Source organism: Chlamydotis macqueenii, chromosome 3 (genome assembly GCF_036417535.1).
Source record: "Chlamydotis macqueenii isolate bChlMac1 chromosome 3, bChlMac1.mat, whole genome shotgun sequence".
NCBI lineage: Eukaryota > Metazoa > Chordata > Aves > Otidiformes > Otididae > Chlamydotis > Chlamydotis macqueenii.
The window spans coordinates 63,817,204-63,843,212 of record NC_141558.1 but is presented as its reverse complement, the minus strand read 5'-3'; the positions used below and the strand labels follow the sequence as shown (position 1 = coordinate 63,843,212).

Genomic DNA, 26,009 nt, shown 5'->3' with positions numbered 1-26,009 from the left:
TAGTTTGTCCTGTATCTTCTCGAATCATTTACGTTTATTTGCTATAGAGATGGGACAAGAATTGTCCCATTGACACAATTTTTGTCAAATTTTCTCAGCACTAAAAATTTTGTATTTGTTATTTTTGCTGTAGTATTTTAAATTTGATTAATATTTACTTGTTACATTTTGGTAAAATAACAAGTTTAGCATTGCTGTTGTGATTTGTAATCTGATTTCTGGATCACAGACTAATTTTATGTACTTTGGTACTTTGTTGATCCAGTTGTGGCTGTAGCTTGACTTACTAAGCATGAGGACTCTTGACAACCATGTATTGATACAGCATGCTTATATCTTAAAAAATTGTTTAGAGATTGACTTATTTGCTTTTAGCAATCAACAGTATGTTTGAATTTAATTCTTTGCCTTTTCAATGATTTAGACTTGTAAAAATACTCTTTTACAGCATAGAATCACTTCTCAGAGGTTGCACTGGCAAGCTGAATTGGAGTAATTGGAGTACTCTACTCAGTGTTCATTTGTCTGGGATTTTTTAAGAAAATTGGCATTTACTAAATAATGTTTGAAACTTAGCAGTTTCCTGCTAAAACCCTTCTGTGGCTTTTGCAATTACGAATACACACAACATGTGGCACTGATCTTATCTTTACAGTATTTGAATGGCTTAACCAGTGGTTTTACTTGTATGATTTTCATTGGCAAATATGAACTCAGAAGGTACTTCTGTGTTGACTGTGCACCTGTATCTTCATTATGAAATGTGAATGTAAATATTAATATTGACAGATAACAAACTTGGTTGCACAACAATCTCAGACTGAAATAGAAATACTTAATGTGTATTAGTGTGCTTTCCAAGTCAACTGCTGTCCAGTGCAAATATAGCACTTCCCAGTGCAACCTCCGAACTACTATGCTAAATCTCCTCAGTGATCTTTTACTCCCATCTTCCTCATCATGCTGACTTCTCTCCTCTGTCTGTTCAGCAGTGGGAGACATTTAGCGAACGCTCTTCAAGCTCACAAACTCTGACCCAATTTGATTCTAACATTGCACCAGCTGATCCTGTAAGTCAATCACTTAGCTTGCTTGTTTGAAATTAATTTTATTAACACTGAATTTCCATTCATTGTATTTAGCTGTTTTGCATGATTCCATGGACTACTTTTTGGGGAATGGTGGCAGGCTTCTTAAATTTTTTTCTTATTTTAGGAATTTAAATTTTCTAGTACTGCTCATGTTTAAGATCTGAGTGCAAGGGGATGCTTTTTTCCCTTGATTTTGATGTAATACAACACTGCTGTCAAACCATGTATTACACAAAGTATTTAAACAAAATGGGTTTTGGAAAATATTTGTAAGTTAACACAAGGGTCCCTCACAGTGTTAAAGCAGTCCTGGTTTAGATTTTGTCTTCAATGTTGTTTTGCTGGGGTTTTTTTGTTTTTTGTTTTTCTTAAAGTTGCAGAGCTTGATTTGCACAAACTCTTAGGAGTTGACAATGCCAATTTCACTGAAAAAACTACTGATCTTTAATGGCTGTGGTATTTCATACTCCTAATGTTTTTACCAAGCTACGTTTATTAATAAGGCTTTTAGTACTTCTCCAGCTAAACCTGCACTGTTCTAATGCTTTCCTCGGTGAGGAGTGCTCTGAAGGATTACATTTAAATATCTTCGTGAGTTTGGGAGCCAGAAATGCACTGTAGTCTTTCAAGTTCTGCTGGTTTTAAACTTTGCAGCATGTGACATTGAAGCAGTTCTGAAATGCATTAAAAATATTTCAGTATTTAGCTGCTGCTTTCATTCTGCTTTTCTTATAGATTTAATTACTACTGTTGGTGTTCATTTTAATTTAATTAATTACAATGTTACTGTCCATTTGATTATATAACAAAATATAATAGGGCTACGTAATGTGTTTAACTGCTTTCAGTATTAAACAGGTCACTTCTGAAAAGGTACAATACATAAATATACATATATTTTAAATACATCACTATTCCACTCAGAGTTAACACTGACATTTATGTGGAAATAGCGTTTCTAGATGCTGGAAGCTGGAATTCAAACTGCACTGTTCTCTGTGCTCAGAATTGCCCTCAGTAAGCGTTCAAAATGAATGAAAATGTCATATATCAGTGAAAACCGACCCTTTTTCATCTCAGATGGGTTTTTTGGTTTAAATGTACTATATTTTTATGTTTTAATGAAGTAAACATGATGGAAATAAGTTTGTAGTTGTTTCATACTGTGTATAATTGCTTGACAGTAAAGAGCTATCACTGTCTTGTTTCCACAATAAGATAGTAATTTATTTTTACAAATAACTAGTGAATGACAGAAATCAGAAGTTTGAAATTTTTTCCCGTATGTTGATAATCTAAGAAGTAGAACAGTGGTATACAGAAAACTCATATATAGCAATATGTGTGTGTGTGTATGCATGTATGTGTAAACAGAAATTCAATAGAAATACAAAAAATATACTGGCAGGTGGCATTCCTGAGTAATTTTCTTACAATGCTTGTAGTTGAGAAAAATTTAAAGAATGATGAGCATCTTTGCTTGCTAAGGTAACGGACTTTGGGAGTAGATACTTCAGAGTCTTTATTTTTTACATTAAAATAAGAACAAATGACAGCAAATTTTCAGTGGCAGTGTGCAGACTTCTTATTTTAGCAGTCTCAACGATGACGCATAGGACTGATTTATTGAACAGCTACTGCTTTCCCAAAGGAGAGAATTGACTTTCTCAAGCCGTTGTTAATAACTAACTAACTAGTAAATTCATGGACCAGTTATTTTCTCTTTTTGTTGGAAAAGTAGCTACTTTGGAGGTAAAGATAAGTGGAAAGAGGAAAACAGTACATTCTTTCCCCAATATAGGAATATAATTTGCTTACTGTAAGTGAAAGTTGGTAACATGTTAAGTTGTTTTGTGTAAAATTAGACTCCTCTTAATTACCATGTCATATAAAAATCCATTTAACTAAGACATGATTTTTGTAGTAGCTGCACATAAGATTACAGTAGAGGACTGGAGTAGCTACAGCAAGAGTGTTCTTTGCATGATAATCTCATTATGCGGGGCGGGGGGGGGGAAGCACAACATATTTTGAAGTGATAACTATTCTTAAAAGCCTGGTGTGACAGGAGTTTTTGAGCTGTGACTAGAACGTGTTCTTTAAAGCTTATATTTGCAACAAGAGTAGTGCAAGTCAGTCTGAACAGTTTTTAGAAAATACTAATGTAAATGTATTATGCTTGGTGAAATTGATCTACTTAAACAGTCAGAGCAGATTGTATTTCTGATATAAGGGTAGCTTTGGAACTTCTTGTTTCTAGGGACAGAATATAATCTGAGAATTTTTTCTGTGCTGTCATTGTCCCACTCATTCATATATTCTGAATATAGATGACAGTAAAAAAATCCTCAAACATCTATGTCCATATTTTTAGGTTACTTGTGAACAAGCATAAAAGTTTTTTGAATTTTTTAGGCTATCTACATTCAGTCCCCAAACCAAATGGGAAGGACTGTCTATAATGTACATTAAAGTTTAGTCCCTTGTCTGAACTACAAAGAAAATGCCCAAGTATAAAGTCAACACCTATCTACAGTTATATTCCATAGGGTTTATTATACTGCGTTTTCGAATATTTTGCTCTTTTAAAGACTCTTGAAACTATTTGTCTTAAACTACTACAAAATACCTATTTTATGTATAATTACCCGTACTATTTAAAGAGACCGTAACTTTCTGAGGTGTCATAAGTAAACCCGAGGAATAAGATTTTGAAGTTTTGGGTTGGTTTGTTGGGTTTTTTGTTGTTGTTTTTTTTGTGTGTGGGTTTTTTGTGGGGTTTTTTTTGGTTTTTTTTTTTTTTTTTTTGAGATACACTTGAAGTAACAGAGGTCTGGTATGCCGAAAATGGTGGGAAGCTGGTAAAATTCAGGTCCTATTAACAACATAGTAATTTAGAGACATTTCTAGTGCCCTTTTAAAGTAGTATGCTAGGTTACACCTTATGAATTGTTAGAGAAACTTCAGCTTGTAGATCTTTGTTTTTATGGGTACGTTCAATTCCCAGGAACTGTGTAAAAAAATTAAATTTATGAAATTTTGTTTAGAAATGGCATTTTACATGGTGTCAGGGACTCTTAGTAGAACAATTTAAAACTAGATTAACATCACTTAACTGTTATGTACTCCACAGGACACTGCAATTGTGCATCCAGTTCCCATAAGAATGACTCCAAGCAAAATCCACATGCAGGAAATGGAGCTTAAAAGGACTGGAAGTGGTAGGATATTTTCTCTTGCTAATGAGGAAAGTTTTGTAAAATTAGAGTTGGCTTTGCTTCCTTAAACATGCTGTCATCTTTTCTTCTCCTTAGATGAATATATCTGGAGTTGTAACCAGCATAATGAATGAGATTTTCTTGAGTTAAGAATGTAGAATAAACCAGTATCCACAACATATTTCCTTAGAATTTCCTTAGCCTTGTATATAACTAAAGATTCTCAATTCTTTACACTAAGAAATAGGAATAACACTACCACAATATAAAATTTCAAAGTTAAAATAACTCATACACCAAACATGGTAAAATACAACAATTTTAGTCTTGAGTGCAGCACTTCAGATCAGGGCAGAAAACTAGTGTAAAACTTTGGAATCAGAAGTAAAGACTAGTTTAAATACATTTGTTTATTAGGCTTGTTTTTCCATCTAGATCATGCTAACCCTACTAGCCCACTACTTGTGAAACCACCTGATCTCCCCGAAGAAAACAAAATGAGTTCATCTGTCAAATTTACACCTGGAAATACAGTTAGTAAGTATCAAAGTACTTTCTGATCTCATTTTTTACATTATGCAAAATGTAGGTCTGATATATCCTTCAGTTAATAAAAACTTGCTAGATAGCAGCAGCTCTAAAATGAGATAAACTTATCCTAAGAATAGAAACATTTCTAATATGAGTTATATATTAGAAATAGTAATTAGGTTCTACTGATGTCACTAGAGACATTTTCTTGCAATATGTGTTCAAAAATGTTCAATTTCGTCAGCTCTCTTCTATCTTCCTATTTTCTCTTTTATTCTTAGTATGAGGAAATTGAAATGTATGGAAAGTGGAATTGATTAAGTAGCATTTGATTCAGCTTCCTCAGAACCATGTAACAACATATTTTTTGAAGAGTGAAAACCTGCTGACCACAGAATTTTCAGACACTTCTCATCTGGTTTAGCTATTAAGAAAATGCAATAGATATCTATAAGTTTTGTTTTTTTTTTTTTTTAAGTACAACCTTTCAAGTGTTTGTTTACTCCTAATAGCCTTTTTTATTTTCAGTATCTCCTGTGTCTAAAACATTTTGCGTTATTTTGGTTTGATTGGTCTACTTGCCTAATATTGAGAGAGGTCTGAGATTATAAGTAGCCTGAATGAATCTCTGGAGTCTGTTTCTGAGATTTGTTTGTTTTGTTTTCTAAAAGCTTGGGAGCTTTTCTTCAGTAAAAATAAAGTTTGAAGAATTCATTACTTTGAGTCCTTTGCTGTGCAGTATTAAGATGGAAGTATTTTGGTTGATTTGTAATACAGGCGTAGTTTAGAAGGTGCCTTTTTGCAATGTTTTGTTTTCCTCATGAATTCTGTTTCAGTGGCACTCTTCCTTCTGAGTGATGTCTTGAGCCTCTTTCTTTTTCTTTTCAAGCAGAGCTCTGTTTTCTCTGGCTAATCTTCTGATGCAGAAGAATGAACAAACATGGTCTTTTAGTGGGGAAGCTACTACTGAACTCAGGATCTAAATTCTGAGGGCCCTTCTGTACTCCTTTCTCCTTATCCAAGTATAGCTTAACCTTTGATAAAGGTCCTGTAACTGTAGTTATACCAAAAAGTATTCTCTCAGAGGAAGAATGTAGTAAAATAAAACAAACCTTATTGCAGTCTAACATAAAGCCAACCTGTAGTACCTCAAACTGTAGTTATCATGGGATGCCCATCCGTTTTCTGAAGAAGTGGCTTTGGTCAATATTGTAAGTAATTTCAATAGTTAAAAACCTTTCAAGTGAATTCTGAAGAAATCATTTAATACAAGCGAACTCTAGAAAATAAATTTCTGATGCTTAAAAATCCACTGTAAATCTAACAGGATTTTTTTTTTTTTACAGCCTTACCATCTTGGTAATTACACTGCTTCATGTACTTTAGTGTCATGCTTTAACAGTGTATCTGAGCACCTTCTAAGCTAAATCAGTGGCAATGTCTATAATGTACTTCCTTGAGTTATTCGGCTGGACTGCTTTTTCAGTGTTTGGTTTAGTAGCTTGATTTTGTTTAGCTGTGCCAGAGTTCATTTGAGAACAGGGAGTCTCAATCTTAAATTAAGCAAGTTTTTCTCAGTATTTTTGAGTTTTTTTATGTATCACTGTTTTGAAGATGTTGTTTCATAAATGGATATTCTTAAAAATGCTTCTTCTAGAATACTTTTTTCCTAGGTTTACATGCTTTTTTCTGCATTGTACAGAAGAGTACAGATTTTGTTGTGTTTTATTGATCAACATTTAGATGCAGGTTAATTATTTCACTACTTATAGCCTACTGTTCATGGATCAACATATTAAAATAGTATTTGAACTGAAAACCAATGGAGATTTATAAGGATCATCTTGATGCTTGAGAAATTAGTATTTTGTCTTTGTTTTCCATGCTTTACATCAGCAGTAATTCAGCTTAAAAGTTACGAATTTGTAAATAGCAGCTCAGACCTAAGCTAGGAAGTTGGAACAAACTTTACCATTGTGTGAGTTAAGTCAGTAGGCATAGGCACTGCACGATTATCTTTCTATGGAAGCTGTGTGATTTGGAACAAAGGAGAGAGGATATAAACCTTTTTAAAAAGGACATAAACCTTTTAAAAAAAAATAATTTTAAAAAAGGGATATCTGGAATTATATATTACCTGAATCTCTTGGGGTATATTAACGGTGCAAAACAAATATGAAACTCTGTACTTTCTCTTGCCAGCAGATGGTTATAGCAGTTCAGACTCCTATACTTCAGATCCAGAGCAAATTGGAAGCACTGTAGCGCGGCAAAGGTGAGTAAAGTAGCAACTGAAAAAAAATAAATAAGCAGTGTTTAAAGAAGCCTGTTCTGAGCTTCTAGTTGTTGGACAACTAACTACCTTGTAAAATGATGACTAAAGAAGAGATTTTTAATACTAGGGAATCTAGAGGCAGTCTGTTTTCAATATATTAGCAATGTATGCTGTTCCTGTTCATGTGTAAAGTGAAAATTTAAAAAATAATATCCAAAAAGTTGTTTGGGATTGGCCAATTAAATGAAACTCCACATCTGGTCAGAAATCTTGATTAAAAACTTCCTCCTTTAACACAAGGGAATGTATGCATAGGAGATCATGATGTTACTTGAAACCAGTTTTTTGATTGTTTTTAAAAATATCCATTAGGCATTAATGGAGAAGGACCTTGTGACTTTGTAGCATAAAAGAATAATAAACCATAAATTAGAAAAATCACAGCAGTAACTCAGTCTTTTAACAGTGGGCTTTTATAAAATGAAGGGCAATCATAGGCCCAACATAAATTAAGGGACTGGAGGAAGCTATGCAACAACTGCATCATTTGACATAATAGAATGTGCTGTAGCTGGTGCTAATTGTTCCCATTAAATCTGCCTGAGTAGGATTAAAAACCATCTATGCCATTAACCCATCTTACAATCGGTTTCTAGAGGTAAGTTTCAAAACAGAAGTAATTAGGTTGACTTCAATAGCAGAGAAAGATTTGCAATTGCCTTTTGGTACAGCAGCTTGAAAACTTTTCCTCCATTGTTACTTGCAAATCTGATGGTCTGTCCTGCTTCTAAGTATGTTTTTGCACTATCAACTTGATGGTTTCAGCATACTCTTTTAATCTCTGATTTTGGGCTGGGTTCTCTTGCTGAACTTGTGTACATGAGTGAAGCTTTCTGAGTTGTCACTTTATGGCACGGGTAGCTTCTGTCCAGATCTGGCAATTCTGGCAGTGTCCACCTAGGAAACTTCTCTTCCTTCCACTGATGTCTCTTCTACCAATTGCAACTTTATCTATAGAGATGACATTATCCTTCACCCTACAAATAGTCCAGAGTACTTTTTGTATTTTCAAAAAGCAAAAACTGACAAGACCATGTCAGATAATGATACTCCAGAAGTGTACTTAAACCACTTTCTTCCTTTTTTTAATCATACTTCTGCCATTTATACTAGAGTAGCTAGACAGATGACCCTAGGAGTCAATGTAATTAGGTTTGTATTTCGTCAGCGGGAGGGTTACACTGTGTTACAGAAGCATTGTCCTGGAGAGGATATTAAGGAAGCAGATTTGCAATAACTCAATTTTCTGCTTGCACTTACAGATTCAGGAATTTCAGGTTTTCTGTGAAACTTAGGTACCTCTTACCTCTCCTAGTTTTATATCTTATGATAGTTATTGAAGAATGTTACAGAAGTCATTTATAGAAAAGATTCTATCCTTTATTAGTTGAAGAAAAGAGTAGCCGTTTTTATGTCAGTGATTCAGTAAATCTCTCTTACTCAAATTGGACTAGTTAGGAAGTTTCTGCAAGCTGTTTTTAAATGGAAGCTGTACAAAAATTCTGTATACAGTAAATCCCACTTTAACGACACTAAGTGCAGTACTTCATCCTTCTATCCTTTTTGCATGTGTGCTTGATGAACTTACAACAGCTATCCACTAGATGGTGACCCTACCTAAGAATGAGTTAAAACTTCTGAAGATGCTACAGATTATAGAGATTTGGAAAATTTCAGGAAGAGAATTAAATAGCACTTGTACTCTGAGCTTTATCCTTAAGCCTTATATACCTCGAGACAGGTCCAACAGAAACTTAATATTCTTTTTCAGTGACGTTAACTTAACCCATTTAAAACCTAATCAGGATGTTGACTACGTCTTCGGTACTTTGCAAATGATAGTGACTACTGTCTGGATGGAATTACTGTATTTAGGATTCTGTGTTCCTGAGCTATCATCACTTGGGATGTGTATCAACCTATTGGTTTCCCAAAGATAAATTACTTGTCATAATGTGGATAACGGAGATTTAAGTAAATAGAAATATAGAAGCAATTGTAAAATTAAAGAATGCTAGAAGTTTTAAAGCTGATTTTGCAATCTTCAAAATCAATGGCAATTAGGCTCTTGTCCATCTGTCAGACTTTATTTTTTAATTGTATACTCTGAAGATATTTTGAATCTTAGTTCTGTTGTAGCTGCCTAAAATAGCTACAAAAGCTTATATATTTTTCAGATCACATTCAGGAACATCTCCAGATAACACTGCGCCGCCGCCACCTCCTCCAAGGCCTCATCCTTCTCATTCTCGATCATCGTCTTTAGATATGAACAGATCCTTTTCAGTTACCCCAGGTAGATATACTATGTTCCTAGTGTATATTATTTTTTAAGCACATAGATTCCTGAAGCAGACATTTTTTTTCCTCTGAAGAAAGATTTAGAGCGTTTTTAAAACACTACTTCTGAATGAAAAGCTGCAAATGCTGTCACTCTTCCTGTTTGTATTAAAATTTGTATTCCACTTTGCTTAAACAGATAACTTAGAAGTGAATTCTGAGTACTAGCGTTGCAGTCCTTTCAGTGAATGTGGGAAGCAAAGTCAGTAAATAAGGTTTTGGTAGTGAACTCACATGCAGTGAATTGCATCCGCCAATGAATTTTCAAGAGGAGTTCTTTTGGTACCAGGTGTATTGAAGATGGATGTTAAGTATTTCACTTCAGAGGAAATTATTAAAGGTCACTTCTGATGCTCTGCTTAAGGGTTTTTATTGTACTTCTGTCTGGTCAGTACTTTTCAGTTCAGGATCACAAAGTACGGGAAAATGTTAATGTGTAATGAGGGTAAAAGAAAAGAAAGAGTAATATCAGAAAAGTATGATGTCTGTACTTCAAGCTGGAACAAAGGGCAAGATCCATATTCTGATTCCTTGTTTTGTCTGTTTGCAAATTTGAAAGGAGATGATATTACAGTTGTGGTCATCAACATGACATGTTAACGTGTAGGCAAGATGCAGGATTTCTTCATGTTGACAAGTCAAAAAATCAGACAGCACTATAATGTGAAGAGTAACAGTTTGGCCAAACACAATGCCTTTTTTACAGGACAGCAACAGGCTGGAGTTGTTGCCTATCCCCCTGCAGTGCCTCCAAGACCACAGCCTTCACAGGTGATGTTGCTTTTGAAAAATTGTACTCTTTGTGCATCATTTTTATCTAACTCTGACTTTTAACCTATCTCTAAAATGAGTAATATTACTTGGTATTTTTTGAAACCACCAGGATGTGAATGATTGCAAAACCTAGACGGTAGCCAAATGTTCACCTTTCCTGTAAAAAAAATAATGTATTCTAATGGAACCATAGGAAGAGATTAAAGTAGAGATTGAGGAAGAATGAGTAGCTGTGGAGCTCTTGAGTTGTAGGAAAGCGTGGAAAGTTATTTTCACATTTCTTAACCTGTCCCTGTATAGTTAGTAGGCTAGTAGGCTATAACACTGACTGTGAGAGCAATCTTTCAAAGTTTTGCAAAATAAGTGTTTGTCTTCCATCTGTATCTGGCACAGGGTGGAGTTTTACAAAATGTGCCTGCTCCCAAAAGGAGTGATCCCACTTCTTCCTTTATCATAGACTTGATGATCTTTGCAGTCCTGGTGTTGAATAAGTTCAGTTAGTTGATTTGGTAGAAAACAAATCCTGGAAAAGTGGGGTTATTTTTGTCTTAGACAGCTGAGTCCTTCAATTGCTGCGCAGATCTAACATGGGACAGATAAAATTGCTTTTCATTTGTTCTGCAGCAGCAGCTACTTGTTAGAGTCTGAGTCACCAGCAACAGAAGCCAGTCAGTGGATCCAGAAATCCTCTGCAAGGAAAGAGGGTGCAATGACAGGCAAATTGCATGTGTGGTCGCATAAGCATGTTTCCCTATGGAGCTAGACTAAAAATCCATATTGAATCTGGCAAGAGCCAATCTGGACTGTGTTGCAGCAGAAACATCTACTGTCCAGTGAGTGTAGATAGTTCTACGGTGCATCTATCTTTGGTCTCGTTCTCTGGATAATAGCACATCTGATTGAACTTCCTTTTCTCTTAAATATTTCTCTATTTTTATAAACACAGAGTGGTCGGTCTGTTTGTGTCTTGGATGAGATGTGCTTTGTCCTACTGACAGGACATAAATTTTTATCCACTAAGAGGGCGAATAATCTTTAACGTTCTGTCACAACACAATGTTAACAACAATGTTACTAAATATTTTTGTTATTTTATTGCAGGGTGCAGGTCCACATGTGCATCGCCCAGTAGATGCTGAAGGCCTAATAGGTCATACCAGTACCTCACCTCAACAAATACCAGAACAGCCAAATTTTGCAGACTTCAGCCAGTTTGAGGCATTTGCTGTTTCAGGTGTAAACAAAGAGGAAGAAGATGAAATTGAAACACACTCAGAAGTGTTGCAGGTGAGCAGAAGTGAAGATCTTGTCAATTTCTTGGTACCACCAACAGAGGTAAGAGACTAAGAGACAGAGACTCTGTTAAAACGCATTTCTGCTGTTTGGACTCTGGTTTTTTTTCTTATGGTGTCCCAATCAATTGCTAGAAAGCAATTACATTAGACATTGCTACACTTACTTAATAACTGCCGAACACCTAGGCGGAAGAAATTATGTTCTTACCAATTCTTGATTGTAATTTTAAAAATTTTGTCCTACTTAGCATATATATGCACAAATATAATTGTGTTGGTGCATTTAAGACTTAGCACAGGCAAAACTTCTCTTCTGCTCATTCTTGCCAGCCTTTCAAATGACTTACTGGTAAGTTTTAAAGTAGTCTGTCTTAGTAAATGAGATGACTGTCAAGCATCATAAACATCTACTAAAACACTTGTAATCTGGTTTTGTTCAAAGCCATTAAACAGACAGCTAAAGTGAATAGAGCTCTGGCATCTTTCTGTAATAGAGATGTTTGCAAAACCTTGTTTCCTACTACAAACATAGCATGTAAAAGTTTGGAAGCCTCAGGGTTTATTCGTATTCATGTCATAATAGCTTACTGCTATTACATGAATTATTCCGTGCTTTCCTTTCATAATTTGTAGCCTTCATCCAGATTGTAAATTCTCTGGGACACTTCTGCATCCTCAGTTGCAAAAGTACCTGTGGTGCTTTAAAGTTCAGTAGCAGCATGTTCTTGCTTCCTTATTCAGGAAAGTCAATGATACAGAACCGCTTGAGCATTCTCTACATACCTCACTGCAAAATCAGCTATGTTAGCTTAAGGTGCCACTGAAATCTGCTTCAAGTTAAACTTGTTGATTGTTTTGCACTGAGGTGGATGGGGATTGTGTTCCATTGGAGGGATTAACTTTTGGCAGTAACAAATAGATAATGGTGGTAATGTCATAGCAGAAACAGCTGTAGCAGTTTTATCATCAGGCTACAGCCTCTTTTATAATATACAGCGCATCGTAATGTTGGGGATTTGACTTTATTGAAAGGTCTTCCAACATCCAGAGTACAGTGCTTGAGAGCAGAGTACTTTCAAGTAATTGTTTTGTCTTTTTTTTGTAGTGATTCTAGATTCTGTATCAAATCTTAATTTCTGTATCAAAAGACAAGTCTGGTTATTGATTCTGGAAGTACAGCTTTTTGCTATGTGCCTCTTCTTTAAGCTGCTTCCAGGCCAAAACAGTGTTTGTGTCCAAGATAGTTTTAGGTGGTTTTGCTCCAAAGCAGGTATTGTTGTATTCCAGCCTGTGCTTCTAAAGACTTGAATGGGAATTTTAGGTTTTAACTATATTCATGTATCAGAAATACAGCATACTTCTACTTACTCGGTCTGTTGCCAAATTAAATATTTGTCAAGAAGTAGTTTTCTAAATACAATTTATATCCCCTTAGGTTGAAAAGCCCTCCGATTCTGCAAGTTCTCTTAGAGTTGCCAAAGCAGATGGAAGAGTTGAAGACAAAGCACCTGCTAATGTCCCCACTAGTGCGGTATGCAAAATACACTTGGAGAATGCAGTTGTCTGATGTATATGAAGTTATACAGCTGTGTTAATTTGCAACAGTAACTTTATACACCTCTACTTGAACCTAGTTTTTTTAGGTCCAATATGTGCTTGAAATAGGCACATGTATGGTGAATTTTTGCATCAGATGTTCATATCAGCTTTATTCTCAAGATAGCAGAAAATTAAGATCCTTGTAAGTGTTCAAATTTTTGAAACAGAGCAAAACTTTTAGTGCAGAACTTAGTTAACAGTAGCTTTTTTTCTTACAGACACATAATTACTGGAGGGGAAAGTATGCTCTGAGATGTTACGTATTTGCAATTGTCAGTTGTACCCTAGTGTTTCTGCTTGCACAATTCTTTGTCAGCGTGTAACAACTTACTCATGTTTCACTGGGGGTAGGATTTAGTACTGAAGTTTTTTTTCTAGACTGTGTGAGAATGCAGCTAGGTGTCCATCAGAAAATACCTGGCGAGTTGTAAATCCAGTTAGCTCGGTAACTGGTTTTAAGAATATATAACACAAACAAATTAACAGGTTGTAATCCAAGTAAAGTGTAGTTTGTAAGAATTAATAGGCCCTGTTTTCCTCTTCAGAGTAAAGGCACTACTCCACTTGCTCCACCACCAAAGCCTATTCGCAGAAGATTAAAATCAGAAGATGAGTTAAGACCCGAAGCTGAGGAACATACACAGAAAACAGGTGTCATAGCTGCTGTTCTTGCTTCACAGCCATCTATTCCTAGGTAACCCAAGAAGTGTATAAATACATCTGTTACTGGAAAGTTTACATTTAAACAGAATACACACTTTGTGTTCTAGGAGTTGCAAACAATTTCAATGTGTTTGAATTAGATTAATTTAACAGTTTAAAGATTTTTGGCTTTTAAACAATATCATCCTGATGAGAGACCTTTTAGAGATCTGGAATTTTGGAGTGTAAACTCTTAAATTCTGCAATTATGTTGGAAATAAATGGTGGCAGTATTAAGATGTAGTGTTTGATTTTTAAATAACGGTCACTATGAAGGGTCCAAAATGTGTTATCTTTGTATCCTAGCATGACAGTAAACTAGTCACCTTGAGATAAATGAATGTGGTACAGTGTGTTGGGGCTTCAGAAAATTTTTTATGACAAGTTTTTAAAATGTGCTTCTTGCTGTTTCTTTGAAACAAAGTATATGTGGCCTCCATGCAAAAAAAAAAAAAAAATAGGTTAAGCCAGGCAGAAGAGGGAAAACTAAGTGTAACAAGTTTTAAAAATTTGAAAAGAGGATTTGGGTCATTTAGAAAGGACATCTATAAATGAGATGCTCAGCTAAGCAATTAAATGACTTACTACAATACTTCTAATATATTCTCAGATCAGTGGGGAAAGACAAGAAGGCAATTCAGGCATCAATCAGACGTAACAAGGAAACCAACACTGTTTTGGCCAGATTGAATAGTGAACTACAGCAGCAACTAAAGGTAATTCCAGAATCTTTGTTTATGAGAAAGGTAATTCCAAAATCTCTGTTTACAAGAGGAGCCTGAGCGGGCAAAATGTTAGTGACACAGTAACAGGCATCTCTGTAAACCAATTATATACGTAGTAAAGGATATTAATGTAAAATGTTTAGTTGTTTTTATAGATCGTAGGACATACCGAACTGTGACAAGCTTTGTGAAATTCCAGAGAATGCTTTTACTACTACAAAACACACTTTACCATGTATTGTTTTCTTTCAGCTAGACTAAAAATAAAGGAGCAGAAATCTTTAACTAGTACTAGTAATTCAGGGTAGCTGTTGTGGTCATCAGATACTTTAAAAGTAATGGTGAGAAGAGTAGATAAGTGGTGTGCTTTCTAAGGAAAAAGCAAACCTTAGTCTTAATAAAATTATAAATATTTTAAAACAAATATCTGGAATACAAAACTTGCAGCTTAAGAACAGCAATAGTCAGCTGTTTATCTAGGTCAGCTATGATTGAATTTGGATTTATCTGTAGGCACTATCTCAACATCTTTCTCTTGCCATCTTTCTTACCTTAAGATGTCTAATTGTCAAGTTAATAAAAAAAAATTAAATGTAAACATGAATTAATGTGGTACTGTCTAGACTGGAAGATAGGCCATTTTAAAAACTGGCAAGCCTGAATTTCACTTGTTACTGTTTGTGATGGTCAAGCTGTGTAAAATTCATGTAAGAGGAAAAACTTGGGGGAAAAAAAATTCAAAAGTTTCAAATCCTTTAACTGAGGTGAGAGCTTTTACTTACCCCTGTAACATTTTAGACTTTTGTTTAAAATATTATAGTTGGGTTTGCAGCTGGTTACAACTTTGTGGTTTTGAGTGATTTGAAAAGAATGAAGAAATACTAAATGGCTTCACCTTTGAGCAAATTATTGTTTTTCATTTATGAGTAATTACCAGCAAGCCAATTGTCTTGACTATTCCAATTATGGGAAGAGTTCTCCAGAGTCTAGAAAAGACTTGGACATTAGTTCTCAAAACTGAAGCTGACATTCACCAGTTTTGATCACAGAAAATTTTTAATATTCATTCTCTGTGGACAGTCAGTAGAAAATCTTTCTTTTGTAGGATGTTCTTGAAGAGAGAATCTCCCTGGAAGTCCAACTGGAACAACTTCGTCCCTTCTCTCACCTCTAAGCCTACTGCCGTTAACTGTGAACTTACTAATTTTGAAAGGGGTATTGGTTTCAAAGCCTATTTAAAGATCCATGCATCTAGCTCAGTGCACTGTATTCTACATTAAATGTTGTGGTTCTGTTTTGTCAGTTTGTCCACTTTTGTATTTAAGTATTTTAATTTCAGTACAGAGAAAAAAAAACTTTCCTTGAATGTGACACTGCCTCTCACATTACTTTCTGTGGCATCCGTGATCTTTGGACTTCAGTTTGCAGAGTTTGTCGCCAAAATTCCCAACTGGAATTTTTTAGTGGTTTCTTTTTTCCCGTTGAAACATCTTGCAGAAGAGGATTGCTAATCAATTACTTTAAACTTTAAGCACATAAACTCTTCTTTTGCTGTGGCATTTATTTTATTGTGCCAGAAAATAAAAAAAAAAAATAGTAATCTGTCATCAGCCAATATTACTTCCCAAGCTGCCTTTCACAATTGGAAAGTTGTTCACAATTTTAGAAAGCCTGCCTCTTTGCAATAAACCAACTTATTCAGGTTGACAGAGTTCTTGCAGGCTGTTTGCCATATCAACTGGATTTGATTTTTGTGTTTCTGTTGCATACATTATAGAGTATGTAACCACAGATTGCCAGGTGTTCACATTTTATCCATTCATGATCCTAATTCAGCCGCATGCATATAAAGATTTATGGTACAATTGGTAGTCTATCAAACAGACCTTTTTCAGTCCTCCCTTTTGTGAAGAGAGTTGGGTGTAAATCCCCAACATATTGCACATTACCTAAGCGCCACATGTAATTGCATGTTTCACACATTACCTTTTAATAACAGATCACATCCACCAGTCTTCACTATAACAAATTGTATTGTCAAGTAATGTGTCAATACCTCTGAACTTCTAATTCCCAGAAAAAAAAAAAATTAAAAATACAAACAAAAAATGAACACTTTGCTTCTTAGGAATTCTGGGGTACCTTCTCTGTCATCTTGTTTCCAGGCCTTATTTCTCTGGCATATAGACAGGCTTCACTATTAACAGAGTTCCCTGAGTGTATCCTGCTATTCAGGTTGATGTACTGTATTAGGATTTGTTGTATATTGTATGATACACACCTTTTGATCTCATATGTAAATTTGCATTAATTGCTGACTAACAGCAGATATTCTATTTAATGGCTTCTTCTGGCTGTGGGATCATAGATGTTTAACTGCATGGATGTATCTCTGCAGAATCAGAACTAGCAATTGTGTGATTTTTACACCAATAAAACAGCACAATATTTTAATTTTGTTGATTCATCTTTACCTGGGAATTGAAACTCATTCAAATAGTGGGGAGGGTTTTATTGCATATCTGCAGTGAATTTTTTGTAAATTTGTGACATGTATAAGAAACAGTTTATCATAATCCCTTGATCATTTTCTTCCCTCATTTTTTTTTTTAGCTGTTGGTCAGAAGTGATCAAATTCTCTTGGTAATCTGTGGCTATACTCCTCTTGTGTCCTCCTATAAGCAAATTTAATATAGTTGTAACTTCTAAACAGAAAATGCCTGGTACTGACTTGGGTCAAAGAAATGTGTAGTTCTTTAGTCTTCATTTCTGGTTTGATTTCCTTGAGAGTACCTTTCAAAATTAAAACTAAATGGATCGCCTATTAGCAGTCCTTACTCTGTTTCATTTCTGTGCTTAAATGAAATTCTCTTAACATCTGTTTCCCTTACAAAAGGATAGCTAAAGTGAGATTTTTCCATTGGATATGCTGCTTGTTAAGGTGAAAAAGAAGTATTTATCTTTTTGGTTGTCATACGCAGATTCAAAAATTATGGTAAATTTTTATTACTCTAACTATTCCAACATTTTTTCAAATGTCATGGAAGCATTGCAGATGGCTTATGTATATAATCCAAAGCAAGATTCTCTGGTATGAAAGACATGAATGTCATAGTTGCATGAAAAGAAGATACTTTCTATTTGCATGTTAATGGATTAAGAAATGATAGCTAAATGGGCGCAGAAGTTACATATAAATTAAATTTCAACTAATTAGTCTTGCTAATTAGTAGATAAAATGCAAGGCTTTCACTTCAAAAAAACTGATATAAGCAAGGGGAAAAAAAAAAACAATCAACAAACAAAAAAACCACAAACCAAAACCCAAAAACAAAACTAAAAATATAAATTTAAAGATGATGGACTAGTCACTTCTCCTGTAACTGCCAACTAGCAAGAACAGTGTTTTAAAAAGTAGGAAAAGTTGGGTCACTTACTGTAGTTAGAGAATGTTGATGTGAAACCATCTGTGTCTTGTCCATAGTTTATTTTAAAGTTAAAAATACATTTTAAAAATAGAATTATTTTCATATTAATATTTAAGTATTAAACCTATGTTTATAGACGCAGGATTTTTAAATCGGAGTTTAACATTTTAGGCTTAAGTGTTAAAAGCCTTTTACATTCGAATGTGACATGTACGTATGAGTTTCTGTAACATCCACGCCTTTCTAGTAGAATGACAATGAGCATCTCAAGTGAAGAACTTGGGCAATCTGAACATTTTTGTGTCTTGCCAACAAGTCTATTTTTAAGAGTTTTTGTGGATTACTTTTAATGCTTCATTCAGTACATTTTAAACCAGTTTTTCAGGATCAGAAGAGCTTCTAACTGAAAAATTACTTATGTCTTAAGAACATCACTGCCAATGATGTTCAGAAGTTACCTCAGTTAGTAATGTAACCTAACTTTAATCCCTTACACAATTATTTCCATCTTCTCTGTTTGTTTGATCTTGATCCAGCAGCTAGATGCATTCTTTTTTATGAACTTAGATTGTAAGCTCTTTGGGGCAAGGAATTATGTACCATACAAGAGATGTGCTCTCTATATTGCAAGTATCAATGCAGACTACTAAATAGTACGGAGTGTAATTCATGTACCCAACTAGGATGGATGGACGACAGCATGCATTTCTGAAACACCTGCAAAATGTTTTTCTTTGGACTTTGGGATTGGAGGAGTGTGTCTTTCCTCATTTGATTTGAATTTCCTTTGTTTCTCCTACTAATGTGCCTCTTTCTTTATTCCACCTGCTTTGGAGTTGCTTTTTTCTTCATTCATTGCCTACCTTTGGACTGCAGAGAAGATTTCCAAACTGCAAAGGTAAAAAGCTGAAAAGCCACCTTTTTTGAGCAGTGTTTTAAGTCTACCCAATGTAAGCTAGTATTTTCAATTTTTTGTACTTCACATGCCCCTCATTTTACTTGCAATTGTATAGTACATAAACTAGAGGATCTCTTATTACTGGAAATGTCTTATGTGGGGTAAACAAAGTTGAGGTTATAAAAACTTAAAAAGAAAATAAATCTGCAGCATTGTTTCTTGTGTGAGATGTCTCTGTCCCTTATGGATGGGGTGTGCTGTTTTTCGGCTCTACCTTTAGGGGAAAGTTGAGTTATTTTCCTGGATTCAGCTATGCACAGTTTGTCTCTTAATGCAACTTTACGGATTACCTAACCTGAATCACTTTTTCCTAAAAGAAAAAAAAATAAAAATCACTATCTCCTGACTCATTTTCGTCTCAGTTTCCAGTAGAATGTAGTTTTGTGAAATGATATGTTACAAAAAACATGTTACTCCCAACTGAGTAATAAGAATGCAATTCTTACTGTGTGGAAGATTAAGAAATAACTTGTGTATTTTAAACATATTTGCATACTTAAGTTGCTTAAATACTTCACAAAGCAGTCCATTTGCAGTTAAGCATTCAGTTATAGTCCCCAAAGTTCCATTTTTTGAGACATACAACTTAATTTCGTAAGCAGAATTCCATTGTGTTTGCCATGAGTATTGATGTACTAATCATTTATAATACAGCTCTAGAAGAAAACACATGAAAACCAAGGACTTCGTTCTCTAATAGCAAAAAACTTTTAAATGTTATGTTCTCTTAATAGTCTTTGAAAACAACTAACTAGTGGTTGTATAGGAAGAATGTTAAAAATCTCTATATACTAATAACCAAATGGGACTATACAGTGTTGTCCTGACAATTAGTACCCATAAACTTTTTTTTTTCCCCCACAGGAGGCACTGAATTAATTGCTTTTCAGAATTCAAGTATGTATTTTGGGGGAGGCTTTAATACTGTGTAATTTCCTTTCAGTAATATTTCTTTAAATTGACAAAATAGTCTTTAAAGGTGCAATTCCTACTTTAAAACTAGATTGTACACTAATTGTATCTAGTTGTACCCTAATAGTGTACTCCAATGAGATTTTACAGTACTTTTTTCCAGCTTACTGAGATACAGGTATTCAATGTCTTGCATTTAAGTTATTGTTGGAAACAGCCCTTGTTTCATTATAATACTCAAAAATTTAGACTTGTAACTCTGTGAAATACTAAGTCAGTGATCTCACAGCTTATACCCAAAATTTTAAGACAACTATTAGTACCATTTGTCACACTTTGACAGCATACTGCAGCACAGAAAGCTACATCAATTATTTTCCATCTCCAGTAGAGTACGCTCTTGAAATGCATCTAATTTGAAAGCAGTTGAAATTACTGTTGTTTTGACTGGTCTTGATTATGAGCGACTTAAGAAATGAACAAAATGTCATAATTAGTGAAAGCAATTCAGTGGTCTATTTATGAAAAAAAAAACAAATTCTAGCAATAGTGCTGTTGAACCTTACACAACTGGAGTATTTGTTTCCCAGGCTACTGAGGAGCTCACGGAGACAGAGATACATCCTGCTCTACAGTGCATGTAAACTCTTTGATAAATGCCATATAGCAGCAGTGGTGACTGACATTAGATGTAATGTCAGCCATTAGAAATGTCATACGAACATTTTTTTACTTAAGATAGACTTAAGCTGTCATGGAAGTGTGCCACAAGTCTCTGTGTAGAGCCTTATTTCAGCGAAGTTCAGTTCTGATACGGAGATCTTGCATGTCAGGTTTCATTGCAGAATTAGAGCCACAGTAATTTCTCATATATTAGAGCTCTTAATTTGTGTTATCTTTTTTTGTAAGATCATGATGTCAGAGAAGATTGCTTGAACATTAATGTGACTTTAAATGCTGCTTTCCGTGGAATAAAATAAACCTTCTTCACAATTTCCAGTGTTTGTACATAGCTCTTCTCACTTGTGAGGAGCTCCCTGGCAAGCTTAGTTCATGTGTCTGCTGTGTTTTCACCCTAAAATCACTTAGTTGCTTCAGAAAGTAGCTTTGAAATAGAAAGTCTGTGACTGGTGGAGGTTTAGAACAATACACTAAGGGGATAAAATAGACATGTTTTACATGACTTGAGAAGAAAAAGGTATTTTTTTTAACATTTGCATAATTGTAAAACAGAGGGATGATGGCCTCATAATTGAAAAGTTGCAATACAATTATCAGATACAATTATCCCTTTGATGCAAAGATGCTGGAAAAAGCTTGTGTTCTTTACTAAGTAAATACAGGGCAACCTGTCATATCAACAACCTAAACAAGTTTAAAACTGTGTCAGCAGCAAAATATTTTTATTAAAACACTTTAAATTTTGTTCTCTAGATCAGAAGTTGTAGTGAAACGTTCATGGTGTTTGAAGAAAGGTGTATTTTCGTATTCCTGCATGGAGCAGAACTTTTCGCTCTGAGGCTGAATAAAATTTTGGTGCTGATAACTCAATAGTGTTAAATTTCTGTAGTGTTAGGGACTAACACCTTAAATGCAGCAATTTGTGCAACCTGTTTGTGTTCCACCACCCTCATTGTAAGAAATTTATTCCTTCTGTCCAGTCTGAATCCCGTTGCCCTTCATCCTGTCACAACAGGCCCTGCTGAAGAGTTTCTCCCCTCCCCATCTTTCCTGTAGACCCCCTTTAGGTACGGGAAGATCGCTATGACATCTCCCTGGAGCCTTCTCTTCTCCAGGCTGAACAGCCCCAATTCTCTCAGCCTGTCCTCACAGGAGAGGTGCTCCAGCCCTCTTATCTTTGTGGCCCTCTTCTGGACTCGCTCCAACAGTTCTATGTCCTTCTTATGTTGGGGGCTCCAGAGCTGGGCACGGTACTCCAGGTGGGGTCTCACCAGAGTGGAGTAGAGGGGGAGAATCACCTCTCTCAACCTGCTGGCCACGCTTCTTTTGATGCAGCCCAGGATACGTAGTAAGCTGTAGCTTAAAAATATACAGAAAACAATATAAAATAATTTAATTCCTTATAGACCTTATCTTGTGATTTATGTGGTGTTCTTATTTGTGTTTAGTTCTGTGATTCAGATGTATCTTATTTTCTGGCATATGTTTGAGAATTAAATAGAAACCTTCTTACATTTGAGTAGGAAATACATTGTTAAAAGTATTTACTTGTATTAAGCTTTTAAAATTATTCATTGGTCTAGCTACTATAGTTTGTCAACTTTTTTGACTGGTAGAAATCTTAAATATGTATATATTACAGTGATTATAATGGTAAAAGCTTTTAAAGTAAGTATTAGCAATGCAATAAAACTTACTGCAGTAACAAATTCCTGAGAAGATGCTTTTAAAGGCTCTACATCCCCAGCTGTAAGTGTCTGAATTCATGCTGCCTGACAGATTTTAGTTACAAGAAGCAAACTTGGCTTATCTATCTTTCTGCCTCCTTTTCATGTAAGAGCCCAATGGCAATCTGTGTTTCTCGTTGGCACTGCTCCAGTCTGAGCAGTTTTTCTGACAGGGGTGTGAATTTCCTTTAAGAATGTACTTTAAGCTGTGAAGCATTGGTTTTGCTGAAAACAGACGTTGAATCTAAATCCCAGTAGGTGACAGGTAGGTGGATTAACTGACCTGCTAGCCTCTGGGTATGCGTTACACTGAAGAGAGAGCAGTACACTTGAAGGCATGGACTACAACAAACTGCATGCAGGGAGAATTTCTGAGCTCTGTGTATATAATTGTGTAGTGGGGGGAAAAGACAAATACTAATTGGTTTTCTTTATTAGCCAACAATAAGGTAACCACTTTATCCACAAATGAGTCAATGTGATAGTTGGATTAATCATGCAGGTCCTTATCCCAGTACCATACATAGTGACTTCTATGTGGTGTTTATGTTGAAGAGTTCATAAAACTGTGCTCATCCACTTTCTTTATCTATTTGCATGCGTTAAAAGCACTTCTTGAGGCTTTAACAACTTGCAGATTCCTAGTCAAAACTGAAAGGAAATGAGCTAAGCTGTAAGTAAGAGCTAAGCTAGTAATACTATTATTTTCAAAAAAAAATGTTCCATATTAATAGCCAGACTTTTTATTTGGGGACATTGAAAACTAAAACATTCCAAGCAATTGCTTGACTAGTCAAAAACAAACAATGCAAGAGTTGTTTTATAAATCTTATTTTGGGTCAACATTAAAAATCGAGCTAAACATTATCAAAATTAAAATGACTCTGTAGAGAACCAAGTAGCATTATAAGCATCTGCAGTTATTCCAGAATCTGAGACCTGCTTAAACAAATCTTAAGTATGCTGTTGTTACAAGAAATTAATATTTATTGTATTTAATGTGGTTGATTTTAATTCTTTAGTCAGTGGTATGCAAAATGTGTCACTGTTTTTCAAAACCTAGCTGAGAAGGATCATTAGGAGAGGTATTAAATTAAAACTGATTTTTCTTGGCTGTAGTTCATGAACTGCAGCTTTCATTTTTATTGTTCTTCAGGATCCAGACATGCACTTAGTCTGAGAACAAGACCATCAATCAAAGGATATGCCTGGAGTATGCTGTTCATTGGGGAGCAGACAGATGCCTTTTTGAATGTTTATTCATATTGGTAGTTTGAAAAGGAAAAATCTGAGTTTGTTTGCAGAGCAATTCAGGCTCAGTTTTACTGTTAAGGCCTTTTGTACAGAAAAAAAAAAAAAAAAAAAGGTGAGAATTGCCATTTGAGAATCCCTTGCTCTCTTGTCTCCCAGCTTGGCAATATAAGCTGTAGTGCTGCTCTAGCTGGTTGCTTCTGACCAGAAGAAAAAACTTATAAGCAGTAGCAGGCAGTCTCCGCAAGTAGTTTCTGTATTCAGCAGCTACTCAGCACAAGAAACTGCTAATAAGAGTTCCAGTCAAGGCAGAAGAAGAGAGGAATGCCTTGGTATGAGAGCCAGAGACAATCGTCTAACTGAACTTTATGTGAAGACATACAGCACAACAAAGTTGTTAATGTGCAAACAGGTATTGAAATAACTAAGCTGTTGTTTCCTCCAGGTATTAAGAAATACTGTTTTACTTGCATCAATTTTATCTGACCAAGGTCAATGAACCCCTTACCCGAAGTCTGTTCCAGCACTTGCTCAGTGTCACTCATGATGTTCCATCAGCAGGCCCTTCTGAATCCGTGTCTGTAGGTTTAAATTAGATCTGCTGAGGTAGTTTCCTGAGCTTCTGAGAACAATTGTTTCAGGCCAATCTGGAACTTAGAAGTCTGGTACTTCCAGACATTGCCTTGCCTTAGAAACCAAGTTTCCTGCCAACTTCATATTTCAGTCACATTCTCAGGATAAAACCCTCATGGTTTCCATTAAATTAAATATGTTGCATTTTACAGTGCATCTACTGCAAGAAGTACTGGTACAGGAGACAACAATCACTGCTGCAAAGATGTGTCAGCTAGTTAATTGGTTTGAAGAGAGAAGTTGAGCTCCTCCATTGAGCTATTTGTGCACCAAAAGCCTTATCATGTGAGCACAGATACTTGCATTTTTGATGTCGTTTCTTATGTGCAGTAGACTCTTTCACCCTTGCTAATCCTTGCACTCCAAGAGTTGCTTTATATTTTGTGTTGAAATTATCTCCAGTACAGCATTGTTTTTTAAAGAGTGATACAACCAGTTTCTCTACCACCAGATTGACGCTGATGTCTTCTGTTTTTTCAAAAGAAATGCTGCAAGGGTGTGATTTGGAGGAGTATTTTTTTTCCTGCAAGCTTTTAACAATTGTAAAGAAATTATGTAATGTGGTATAGCGATAGTAGCAGATTTTCAAGAGCAAAGAAGCAAACATGCAAGTAGCATGAAGTCTTTCTAGGTTGGCACGTACAGATTAAAATGTGCTGGCTGATCTGCAGCTCGTTTGCATTCACTGTAACAATCAGTAGCCTGCCACAGGGCTATGAGCCAGCTGGAGCCTGGAGCTGTATTTAGATTGCTCTGCTTTATGGATGCAGGTCTCATTAAATATCTTCTCTCCATTTGCAGTGCAGTTGTTACATGGGGCCTGCTCTGATGTCCTGTTCCCGCTATTGAATGTTTTATGCTGCATGCTGGTTGGTAATTCTGGGCAGTTGGTCGAGGATTTGGTATGTACTCATTCACACAAAATATTCTGCCTTTTTATAGTGACTGAAGAGGACTGTGGTAAGTAAAGCCTGTGTTTTGTGATGACGCCAGTAAGATTGCATAAGGCATAGATCACTGACAGTTAATTAAACTGTAATTAAAAAGAAATGCAATTGTAATTGAATTTCCAGTATTGCTGGCTAAAGCATGTTCTGTGTTAGTGATCCTAAACAGTCTCTGAACTCAGAACTCAGTGCTTGCACATGGAGAGAACTGATTCATGTGTGTGGCGTCTGACATGAAGTGCCAGATTGGATCTCAGGAGGAGTGATGAAATGCAAGTGCATTTAGAAGAGACAACTAAAACACATGGTGAGCTTGCTTGCATCCTCCTGTGGTTTGGGACAGTCTAGGTCAAATTTGGCTGCAGTTTTCATTTTTAAGAACTGAGCTCTCTGCCCAGCTTCCCTGTGATAGGTAAGATCTGAGCAACTCCTTTCTAGGAAAAAAAAAAAGTAAAAAAAAAAGTACCCTCGAAGCACCTGTTACACCTATAATAGTTGGTATTTATACAAGGGAATCGTTGGGGAAATTATCTAATACAATCAGGTCAGTGGGCCTTGATAAATTTATGTTTCTGTTCCTTTATGACAAATGAGAATGTCAAGACACAGCTCAGCATGAGTATGTTAACATTTGTATACATTTGTCATTTTAGTAAACTTACTGGGAAATAAATCAGTCCTTACCTATTCATGTTAAAATTTATTTCTAGAGTTTGGTATATTTGCTAAACAAAAGATGTCTGCCTTAATAGTTTGTCTTGCTATATTTGAAGAAAGAGCTAGTTAATTTAATACCACTGACTCTCATCTCATAGAAACATAGAATGCTTTGGGTTGGAAGGGACCTTTAAAGGTCATTTAG

At 35.4% G+C, this 26,009-nt stretch overlaps 1 protein-coding gene across 5 annotated transcripts in view; it reads left to right on the top strand.

The window, feature by feature from the left end:
- REPS1 (RALBP1 associated Eps domain containing 1) overlaps positions 1 to 19,153 on the top strand; it is a 67,259-nt gene extending 48,106 nt beyond the window's left edge. For 2 of the 5 annotated variants that reach the window (XM_086744233.1, XM_086744234.1), the window contains exons 10-20: positions 990 to 1,070; positions 4,225 to 4,312; positions 4,745 to 4,846; positions 7,043 to 7,115; positions 9,353 to 9,471; positions 10,222 to 10,286; positions 11,391 to 11,576; positions 13,020 to 13,115; positions 13,729 to 13,877; positions 14,496 to 14,601; positions 15,716 to 19,153. In XM_086744233.1, coding sequence (XP_086600359.1) covers positions 990 to 1,070; positions 4,225 to 4,312; positions 4,745 to 4,846; positions 7,043 to 7,115; positions 9,353 to 9,471; positions 10,222 to 10,286; positions 11,391 to 11,576; positions 13,020 to 13,115; positions 13,729 to 13,877; positions 14,496 to 14,601; positions 15,716 to 15,784 — 1,134 coding nt within the window. In that variant the 3' untranslated portion in view covers positions 15,785 to 19,153. The remainder of the gene's footprint in view (positions 1 to 989; positions 1,071 to 4,224; positions 4,313 to 4,744; positions 4,847 to 7,042; positions 7,116 to 9,352; positions 9,472 to 10,221; positions 10,287 to 11,390; positions 11,577 to 13,019; positions 13,116 to 13,728; positions 13,878 to 14,495; positions 14,602 to 15,715) is intronic. The other 3 variants (XM_086744237.1, XM_086744235.1, XM_086744236.1) reach the window with 3 other exon arrangements.
- Positions 19,154 to 26,009: the final 6,856 nt, after the last annotated feature.